This window comes from Urtica dioica, chromosome 4, assembly GCF_054948205.1.
Source record: "Urtica dioica subsp. dioica isolate 48M chromosome 4, U.dioica_male_clone48M_v1_H2, whole genome shotgun sequence".
Classification (NCBI taxonomy): domain Eukaryota; kingdom Viridiplantae; phylum Streptophyta; class Magnoliopsida; order Rosales; family Urticaceae; genus Urtica; species Urtica dioica.
Genome location: NC_142759.1, coordinates 18851051 through 18861819, shown reverse-complemented (window position 1 = coordinate 18861819; position 10769 = coordinate 18851051). Strand labels below are relative to the sequence as shown.

Below are 10769 nucleotides of genomic sequence, written 5' to 3'. Positions count from 1 at the left end.
TGCGGCAAGGAGAAACATCTCAATCATGTCGCCCTCATGAAGCTTCTTCACGAGAGGTTTAAAACCCCCAATTTTCCAAACCTTCTTGGCCCACGAGCAACCCCACATAGCATGGAAAGTGGTCTCCTCCATCGACACGCATACCGGGCAGCTCGTATCAGAGATAACATGACGTTGACGAAGCATGGTCCGGGATGGGATCCAGCCCCTACAAAGCCTCCACACAAAAATCTTCACCTTTGGTGGAATTTTGAGATTCCAAAGTTTACCCCACCACTCTCTGTTCCCAGAGGGTCTCGACGGACCCTCACCGAAAGGAGACTCCGTAGTAAGCCGATACCCACTCTTGACCGTATATTCCCCGTCTTTGGTAAAATGCCACCGTAGCACGTCCGAGCCTCCTCCCCGGCTCACCGAGATACTCAGAATGGCTTCAACATCGTCGTGGGAGAACATAGCCTCAATGAGAGGGACATTCTAATCTCCGGTGTAATCTTTAAGCTCAGAAACCCGCATCTCTGTCGGGAATGAAGGAGCATCGCGAAGCATAAACGTCGGCGGTCTGGGGATCCACCGATCACATGAAACCGAAGTGGCTTCCCCGTCCCCAATCCTCCATCTAGAACCCTGTAGAATAATGTCTTTACCCCAACACAAGCTCCTCCAAATGAAGGAGCCTGACGACCCGCAGGTGGCGTGAAGGATATCCCCATTAGGGAAGTAGCTCTGGTGGAAGACACGTCTGACGAGGCTCTCCGGCCGACGAATAAGCCCCCACATGCTCTTAGCAAGCAGAGCCTGATTGAATTTACCGATATCACGAACACTGCGCGTTTAACATCTTCGTCCGAGAAGGGGAGAAGAAGCGTTTCGTTCATAGCAGGTGTAACTTTCGGGGTCACCGCCTCGCCAACTATCTCCAAAGCTTCCCGTGTGGGCTGCATAGAAGAAAAAATGGACGAGAAATAAGAAGAGATAATTTTTTTCAATATTAGGCGTACCTTCAACTTTAGAGCCGTCGTCATCCACGAGACTCTGGATCCGGTTCCTCTTCTTTCTCGCCGAGGCCTTGCGGTGGAAGAATTTGGAGTTCTTGTCCCCACATTTCATCCAAGTGGTCCGACTACGTTGCCTCCAGTAAGCCTCTTCCTTCTCAAGAAGAGCATCCAACTGGCGTTCCTCGCGACGGATCTCCTCCACGTTGTGGCCCTCCTCCCTTTCGCTAGTCAGCCGGAAGACCTCTTTCTGTCTAGCAATCCGCTCCGCCATGGTTCTCAAATTGGTTCTCCCCCACCGTTGGAGCGTCATTTGACAGTTGCTAAGGGAATCGGACATACGAGCATCAATCGTCTTCGTCGGGTCCGGGTCCCAAGCCAACCGAATCGCCTCTTCACAGCCATCTTCAAAGGTCCAAGTTTCCTTAAAAAAGAAGCGACTCGGACCCCTATTCATTCTCTTTTTCAGGGTGCCAGACGTTCAAAGAAGAAGAGGCCTATGGTCCGAGCCCCAGAACTCAAGATGGCGAACCGCAGCCGAGGGGTACGAATTCATCCATCCCGAGTTCCCCAGGCATCTATCAAGGCGACCCGCACTGCTGCCCGGAGAGTCACTGCGCCTCCAAGTGAAAGGCTCCCCCTCGAAACCCAGGTCGCAGAGATTACAGTCCTCCATCATCCTCCGGAAATCCTCCATCAATCCCGGACCTCTCGATCTTTGACCACTAAGCTCCGAGTTCGCCACCGCCTCATTAAGGTCTCCTCCCACGAGCCAAGGAAAATCAGGCCACGGTCGCAATCTACAAAGCAGCTCCCAAGACGATTTCCTCCTCGCAGCCACCGGATCCCCGTAGAGACCCACAAAATTCCAACATCTCCCCTCCTCATCCGTAACCAGACCCTCCACGTGATATCTCGAAAAGGACCGAACCGAGAAACTGATGGGAGTCCTCCAAAGCACCATCAGGCCCCCGCTACAACCCACACAATCCATCGTAAACCAACCTTCGAACCCCAAGTACACTTGTACCCTTTCGGCCGCCGCACTCCTCATCCTAGTCTCCGACAGAAAGATAAGATCAGGTCGATACGTCAGCGTATGAGAACGAAGTGCCCGCCTTGTCCGGGGGCTTCCCAGCCCCTGGACGTTCCAGAAAACGCCAATCATTGCGTTCGGCGGCCCTCCACATTGAGAGGCGCCGCTTCACAATCAGAAGTGTTTCCGGTCGAATCCAGCATCGAGGAAACAGACGGAGACGAAATGGGGATCGAAGCAAGGGCTGGAACCTCCTGTAGGTGCTTCAAATCCACAGGAGGCAGCAAGGTGTCGGACGAACCTTCAGAGCCTCCATGGTGAGCTCTTTTCAACCTGGTCTCGAAACCCCGGTTGCTCACAGTCTTTCTCTTCGAGCCCGGCTCACAGTTATCATCGACCACAATAGGCGCAGGGCTAGAGCTACCCTTCAGCTGGTCTTTCCCTCTTTTCTTCTTTTTCCCAAGTTTAGAAGAAGTCTCCACCGCCGAGAAGATCAGAGGAAACGACGAGGACGTCCATTTCTCCTCCCCCGGCACTTGGGCTTCCTTCCGAGCAGCTTCCGGGGACGAGAATATAGGAAACACCCCGGTCCTTGGGTCAACCCTCGCCAATTTTTTCCACTTAGTGCCATCCCCCCTGACACGGAGCGCGGAGAAGGGATTCTGCCCCGCCTCCAAAAGACCCGACTCCGCTGGCTCCAGCGAACCCCCCACAGGAAACGTCAAGGAAACATCGTCGGCCTTGGCAGACTTCGTCTTCTTTAGGGTCGAAACCGGTTCACTGTCGACAAGGACCTCAGGCTCAGCAGGGGCGGAGCCGGGATCGGGGCTTTGCGTCGGGTTGAGAGAGTAGAGCGATACATCGCTGTGATTAATCGCCCTCTCACGACCCAGCCCAGATGGGGTTCCCTGGCCCAAAGAAAATGTGAGTGGTTTTGGGCCCAACGGGAGATCTGCAGAAGAAGGGCTTGGTTTCAGGCCCAAATGGCCCAGCCCAGGACCACGGCCCAGACCTTGAGGATTCTTCTGGAGAGAAAAAGAAGCCGCCCCATCCTTAAATCCCTTATTTGGGGACTCACACGCATTGAATGGCAACTTAACGTCATTTTGCTTCGCCAAAAGAGAATTAGGGGAGACTTGATTACCCAGCCCTTTCCGAGACATCTGGGGAGAGCCAACCTTCCTTCGTTCTTTCCCCTCATTGGCCGAATTCAATGAAACCTCAAACCCCGATTTGTGATTCCCAAGAGAGGCGCTACTCTCCAGCGAAACCTTCTCGAAACTTGTGGGCTTCTTCGGCCTTTTGGATTTCTGACTCAGCCTCGCAACCCCTCCACCGCCGAGTCCAGGAAGAGGCGCCACTCCAGGTGAGGCCGAAGGGGCAGGATCGCCCGGCTGAGGACGATCTCCCTGAGATCCCGAGTCCCGTCCGGCATTCCCTCCTGAGCCTTTGACCGTAAAGGAGGCTTGGAGGAACCTGTTTGGGGCCTCTGCACGTAGCCACCCTCCAAAACGGTGAGAGACCGGTTCCGCCACTCCCACCTCTGTTTCCCCCACCACGGTCGGACCACCTTGGGTACACTGGCGCCAACTGTGACCCAGGCACCCACACGCAAAGCAGAAGTTGGGGAGTTTTTCATACTTTATATCGATCCAAGTTTTGGGAGCGTTCGATCACAGCTTAACAAAGACCCCACGCTTGAGGGCTTTAGAAACATCCAGGCTCATTCTAATTCGCACAAACGGGTCTCTGCTTCGGCCTTCTCTGTCAGCATCGACTCTCAAGACTCTACCAACCTGTTTCCCGATGGTCTCTCCCATTTTGGCAGACCGAGCAAGCAACGGGAGCCCATGGAGTTGGACCCAAAAATCAGCACGGTCGAAGGTAGGACTCACACTCTCCCGACCACTTGGATCGAAAAGGACCAAAAGCATCCTATCGAAGAGCCAAGGACCCGCGTTCGAGATTTTTTCCTTATCAACCAAGAGGTCAAAGGAAAAACAAAAGACATCGCCTTCGAGATCAGTGATTTTCACGTTTCCAGTGGTACGCCACAGGCTCCCGATGAAAGCTTTGAAGACTCTTATGTTAAAAGGTTTGTTGCACTGCAATTTACCCAGCAGAATTTTCTCCCCAGAAAAATAATTTTGAACTACCTCCTCATCGGCAATATCAATAATCTCTTCTTCCTCATCCTCCAGGCCTAGAGAAGACCATTGGTTACAAACTTCCTCCATCAGCCCCCGACACGCAGGGAAAGAACTAGCCCTCAACTCCTCAACTACCGGCAAACACGAGATCACACCTATCAGTACCTTCCAAGAAGGCGACAAAGATAGGGTCACTACGTAGCAGAGCAAAAGAGTGAGAGCAGTTCAGAGAGAAAACTTAGTTTATGAAAAAGCCAGATATTCCCCAATTGTAAAAACGCATTCTTTTTAACTTTTCATCTTAGAAATTTTAATCTTGTGCATTTTTTTAATCTCGTGCATTTTTGTCATGTGGCCCTTATACTGAATTTTTCTTCACGTCAAGTTCGCTACTCATGTGATTATGTTTTTGTAATTAAAATTCTCCTCCTATGAATAAATTTTATTAGTAAATAAACCATATTCAAATTGTATAAATTTCTTAGGTCTCGCATTTGAGATTTCGTTCAAATGTTAATTTTGATAGAAATACACACAAACTTAGTTTATTTGAGATTTTGTAAAAACAAATGACAAATATTAGTCACAAGTGCCGAAAAAAATAACATACAAGGAATTCTGTCATCATTACCCGCTAAATTAGTATCCAATAAAATAAAGCAACACAAACACACATACACACATATATATAGGTCATCAGAGCCGGCCTTGACTATAGGCGAGAAAGGCCAGTGCCTAGAGCCTCTGATTGGGCTGGACCCCAAAATTTTAAACATATATTACGTGTATGCCCAAAATATTTAAATTTTTATATTTTTTCTTTTATATTTAAATTTTTACTATTATCGAAGGGCCCCAAAATATTAATTCGCCTACGGCCCTTAATGAATTTGGGTGAGTTTGGACCGACCTTGTAGGTCATATTTCTTTTCATTTCTATTATAATCATAAACAATGTATATTTTGGCGCCTTGACTAAACCACATGAAATAGACACGCTACAGCTACTCCCTCCATTATGCAAACCTATATATTGAAATCAAGATAGTTTCATAATAGAATTAAAATACTGGGGAAATCGGAAGAAAATCAGTCAGTATATCGATTTTTGGAACTTTCCGGTAGCAGTGTGAACAAAATGCTAGATACCGGAAAAAGCGCCGGTTACCAGCAGAAAATCGGATCGATTATCGAAACCTCGAAAACCAGGTCAGTTTGCCAACTCTTTTAAATTTTAAAAAACTTCAGCCAATGACCGTGGATCGATTTTTGAGAATTTTGAAATTTATGCCTATGATCGTGGGCGTTAAATATAGAAGGTTGATTGCTCTAATGCATGTGTTGAATTGCAAGACGTAATGTATTGTAATAGAGATATTGTAGACTATTTATATTTTTATCTTATGTATGAAAACACTTTTTTTATAACGATGTATTCGCTGAATACTCTTCGTTAGATTCGATATTTGTCTATAAATCACGTCGGTACAGTTTACCTTTACCCTCACTGGATACCCCGTAAACCATTGATATCTCCTTGTAATCCAACAAAATCTATGTCTCAATACGTCATCGGTAACGGTATTTCGATCCTTCCATTTAACCAAAAACATATATATATATATATATATATATATATATATATATTATTTTCTCTATTTAATTTAAAAAATTTATTTTGGCCTAGCTGTAGAAGTCAATACGAGTTCATCGAGGGGATATAAATTGAAGAAAAAATTGAGCCTTTGCTATGCTTTATCGTTTTAATTATTTATTTGGTAAAATTCATATAACTACTAACCTAGACTTTTCCATTAAATTAATACCGCTGTCTTGCTTATGCATTGTATGTTGTTTTCTAATATTATATTTAAAAAATGTGTTGAGTTTCTGGCCAAATACACTAAAAATATTTAATAAAAAAAATGCAATTATATCTTGGGAAGCTTTGTCAATATGATGTGTTTTCAGATGATATACATAAATATAATTTCGAAAAGAAAATACGCGCGTTTTTAGATGAATAGTCATATCGAAATTAAATTTTAATATATAAAAAGAGAAACATACGCGTACGAAGATATACATTAATAAATGTAATCCTTATATGTAGGACCTTGATGAGATTGAATTATATATTATCTATCTGAAATGGAATTTTAAATTGGAGGTTATTGGTCAAAAAAGTTGCTAAATATATATAAAAAAAAAAAAAAAAAAATTGAAACAAGAGAACACGAGGTTGATTTATTCGAAAGGAAGGCTATACACATCAACTTAACATACATATACCTCATAGTCAAGAGAAGACAGTAGTCAAAGCGAACGGTCAGCAACAACATTGACTGTGATATCGCAAAACTGTGTAGATGAATTCACACTATACATCATTTGATACGCATAAAAAAAAAATAAAAAAAAATGAAGTACAAATAGAAGGTAGAGAGAGAGATTCATTAGTACCTAGTTGTTAGCCATTTCACTAATCTAATCCTAAAAAAAATATAAAAAAAACTCACATGCCAAGGAAAGACACTCAAACATGCTATTAAAAAAAAAAAAAAAAAAACCTGGGTTTTCCATTTTTTTTTATACATGCCCAGGGATTTATATCGGGCATGATTTTCAAAGCTTTTTTTTTTTTCTGTCGGTATTATTTGAATTTATATTTTTTCCCCCCATTTCCTCCTCTAAATTAGCATGGCGCAAAAGCAAGAATTACAATAATTAAAAAAAAAAAATAGAATAAATCAATTAATTAGATGCGGCGAAAGACAACGGGGGCGCCGTGCTGGGGGTAGAGCAGCATTAGGACGGTGGGGGCATGTTGGTAAGTGGGCGCGAGGCGGAACGTGAAGCGTCGGATGATGATGGCCAGCGCCAGCTTGGCGTGGAGGACGGCCAGGTTTTGTCCTATGCAGGTTCGGAGGCCGAGGCCGAAGGGAATGAAGCTCGATGGGTGGGCCGCCGCGCGGGCCGTCCCGCTCGTGAACCGCGCCGGGTTGAACTCGTTCACGTCCGGGCCCCACGTGGCCGGGTCGTGGTGGACCGCCAGGATCGGGATCAGCAGCTCCGTCCCCTGAGGGATTTTGTAGCCCCCGAGCTCCACGTCCGTCTTCGCTCTCCGTATCGTCGCCACCGTCGGAGAGTATAGCCTCAGTGACTCGTTCACAATCATTCCCAGCTGTAAATTTGAGTTCGTTAATGATGATGAATTATGGACAGAAAGAAAGAAAGAAAGAAAGGATACCGTTTTGAGCTTGGGGAGGTGGTCCTTGGTGGGGGTGAGGAGTGGGCCACAGACGGAGAGAAGCTCTTCTCTGGCGCGTGTCTGCCACTGCGGGTGCATGGCGAGAAGGAGCGTCGTCCACGTCAGCAAGTTGGAGGTGGTGTGCTTCCCCGCGAAGAAGAACGTCTTGCACTCCTCCACTATGTCGTACGCCGACACGTCATCTCCGGCGTCGATCATCAGCCCCAGCAAGTCCTTCGTCGCCGGAGCCGCCGCCGCAAGTCTCGATCTCCGCCGCGACTCGATCAGCTTCGTCAGAAGCTTCTTTATCTCCCTGTCCAGCTTCCACGACTGCCTGTTCCTCCTCGTCGGCCAAAACCTGTAATCAAATCGTATACATATATAAAACTATTATCCTAAATAATAATAGTTATATATTCATAATAAGTAAATCATTCGAACCTGTAGCCTGGGATGAAGACCTTCTGGAAGGCGTCGGCGGCGAGGACCATCTGCTGTGACTGTAGACGGAAAATGGCTTTGCCGTCATCGTAGCTGCTCCCAAACGCCGTCCGCGTTATCACCTCTTCCGTTAGGGTTTGAAACGACTCCGACACGTCGATCTCAACCTCCTCCGTCTCCGAGTCGCACATCTCCCGCCACGTGTCCATCATATCCCTCACGCTCTGCGCCATCACCGGCACCATCGACTATACATACAGCAGCAACTCTGAGTATCCATTTATTATATTGACTGATTTATGAATAATATTAATGATAATATTTACTTTGAGATTTTCCAGGTGGAAAGTGGGGGCGATGATCTTGCGGTGGTGGGCCCACTTCTCGCCCTTGAGGCTGAGGAGTCCGTCGCCTTCGAGCTGCTTGATGAGAGGATGAGCGTCGGTTTTCTCGTACAGCTCCGATTTCGTTGTGAAGATTTCTCGGATCAGATGCGGATCCGAAACTGTTAACCGACCCGTGGGTCCGAACCACACCAGAAATGTTGCGCCTGTATACACCAAAATATTAATTGTGTTTTTTTAATTAGACCGTTACTTACTATATGGCGCGGCATTAAATAATAATGTAACGGCTGAGTATATACAATACAAATGATAGATGTAAAAAAAAACTGAATCACTATCACAAACATAATATTAAATTATAGAGAAAGTGTGACAACTACTACACAGAGGGGTTGTAGTTGTAAGTTATCAAGTTTTGTGAAAGAGGAAATAAATATGGAGAAGAAGGTAATATTTATTATAATATATATATATATATATATATATATATATATATATATATATATATAAATATATGAAGTGAAGAGACCATTAAATTGAGAAGGAGAGTATGGATAGTGCAGACCCTACATATGTGTGTGTGTGAGAGAGAGAGAGAAGAAGAAGACAACTCGGAACTATTAATACTACCAAACGGCTTATGTGTTCAATAAATATGAATATTCAAGAGCCCAGAATGAAACAAAATAAAAACGACATAAAAAAAAACATATAAACCAAAGTAACTGAAAGCTTCACTAACTTCCCATCGGAGAGTTGAAGATTGTCAATATTATATCATTTTCACCCTTGACAGCTTTCTTTATTGGTATTGCAATATTTGTATTTATTATACACGTAGATAAATATGTATTATATTTGTATATAAAGGACACCAGCAGTATTTATTAAGTTTGTTACCAAGGTAGGCAAGTCAATTTTCAGTACAAATGTAACGCTTGCGATATTAAATTGGCCCTTTTACTTTCTTGATAAAAGAATTTTTATTTTTATTAATATAAAATAAAATAAAAACAAGTTCGGAACAGTCCAAATTTTTGAACTTCAACATCAAGCACATCATCAAACCTCTGATAAAATCCACCATAAAAAGATAGTGAAAGTAAAATAAAATAAAATAAATTGAGAGAAGAAAAAAAAAAGCCTGAAAAGCATTGTAAAGAAAGTACCTCCAGAAATCCAAAAAATAAAAGAAAGAGAGAAAATCTTGAGAATTAACTTATGATCATGATATATATGTATATCCAAGAAAACAACTTTAATGATTAGACTCTGATAAAAGACTTCACTATTTCCCAACCAAATGACCACATTAACACAAACACTCATGTGCGTCCAAATATTCAAACAAAAGAAATAATCTATTTTAAAGAAGATTTACTTGGGAAATTCAAGAAAAACCCAGATGCTAAAACGCAGAAACAAAGAAGAAGAAGAAAAAAAATAGTTACCGTAAATTTTTTTCCACTGGTGGTAAAAAGAGAGGACTCTAGGAAGAATGTTGTGATCAGAGAGATTAGGCATGGGCTGAGAAGAGGCTTTGATCATCATGGCGACGAGTTCTTTGACGTTTCCAATGAAGAACTTGTACGGAGGTCCTCTAATCCCTTGCCTTGAGAAATGGTCTTCGATCTTTCTGGGTCTCCACCACAAAAGCACAACCATGTTCGTCAAGAACATTGAAGCCAATATCCCAATCACCCCAACTTTCGCCCATGAAAACACCAATACACTCTCGAGAAACATTGTTTCTTCTCTCTAACAAGCCTGTGGAGAGATGGATATATATATAGGTAGAGAGAATGAATGGGGATATTCACAAGGATATTTTTATTTATTTCTTTATTTTGTAGTAGATAAAAATAAGAGAAAAAAAAAGTACCACTCTTTTTCCTTTCTTTTTTATCGACTCAACTCTCTTGCCTTTTTCTTTTTTCCTTCTTCTTATCTGCTGCTATATATGCGCTTATGTTTTGGCCTCGGCCTTGGCCTTTTTATAAACCAATATATATATATATATATATATATATATACAGAGAGAGAGAGAGAGAGAGAGAGAGAGAGAGAGAGAGAGAGGTTTTTTGGTTTTTTTGATATAATAAGCGCAAGGCCAACGGCGTAGGGGCCGCCATGGCAAATCCTAAGTAGTAGTCAACGAGCTAGAGAGAGAAACAAAATGAGGGGTATTTCCGTCATTGTATATTTGTTAAAGACAACATTACCCTTGTCTTTTCTCATTAGTATTATTATATCCATTATTTGCGTTGAGTTTCAAAATATAAACAATTAAGAAATTATAATAAATGCCTTTGCTATTTCCTTGATAAAAAAGTTGAATTATTTTTTAGACGCCCAATAACTTTCTTCCACAATGCATATAGCATATTCATGTATATTGACATTCCTTGGAAGGAAGTCCAAGAATGTTTTTAAATTTTCCAATATATACATGTACTTCCTTAATTTGGTTAAGAATATCGTTGTTCAACATTTTACTTATTAGGTTCATGATCTTGATCAACAATTGCTGCAGCTAATTAATTCCATTCC

The 10769-nt window shown here is 43.2% G+C and overlaps 2 protein-coding genes across 3 annotated transcripts; both read right to left on the bottom strand.

Moving 5' to 3' along the window:
- Positions 1-1476: 1476 nt before the first annotated feature.
- Positions 1477-2163, bottom strand: LOC149401001 (uncharacterized). The gene has a single exon (XM_089610572.1). It carries the CDS (start codon positions 2161-2163, stop codon positions 1477-1479), a length of 687 nt encoding a protein of 228 aa, XP_089466698.1.
- Positions 2164-6402: 4239 nt separating this feature from the next.
- On the bottom strand, positions 6403-10284 carry BAS1 (Cytochrome P450 superfamily protein). Of its 2 annotated transcripts, XM_089611032.1 has the most exons (6): positions 10102-10284; positions 9671-9986; positions 8199-8422; positions 7873-8120; positions 7432-7789; positions 6403-7365 (listed from the first exon to the last, which is right to left on the bottom strand). In XM_089611032.1, the coding sequence occupies exons 2-6, from the start codon at positions 9963-9965 to the stop codon at positions 6940-6942; spliced, it is 1551 nt and encodes a 516-aa protein (XP_089467158.1). In that variant the 5' UTR covers positions 9966-9986; positions 10102-10284; the 3' UTR covers positions 6403-6939. The 2 variants fall into 2 exon arrangements, with proteins under 2 accessions (XP_089467158.1, XP_089467157.1); XM_089611031.1 differs by having other exon boundaries at positions 9671-10284.
- Positions 10285-10769: the final 485 nt, after the last annotated feature.

Bases quoted from the DNA above. Each gene is read 5' to 3' on its own strand.
- LOC149401001 (XM_089610572.1), bottom strand. From the start codon at position 2,163: ATGATTGGCGTTTTCTGGAACGTCCAGGGGCTGGGAAGCCCCCGGACA.
- BAS1 (XM_089611031.1), bottom strand. From the start codon at position 9,965: ATGTTTCTCGAGAGTGTATTGGTGTTTTCATGGGCGAAAGTTGGGGTG. The intron at 8,121-8,198 runs GTAAATATTATC...CTGTATGTATAG, and splicing joins TCCACCTGGAAAATCTCAAA to TCGATGGTGCCGGTGATGGC. The intron at 7,790-7,872 runs GTTCGAATGATT...ATTTGATTACAG, and splicing joins GTCTTCATCCCAGGCTACAG to GTTTTGGCCGACGAGGAGGA.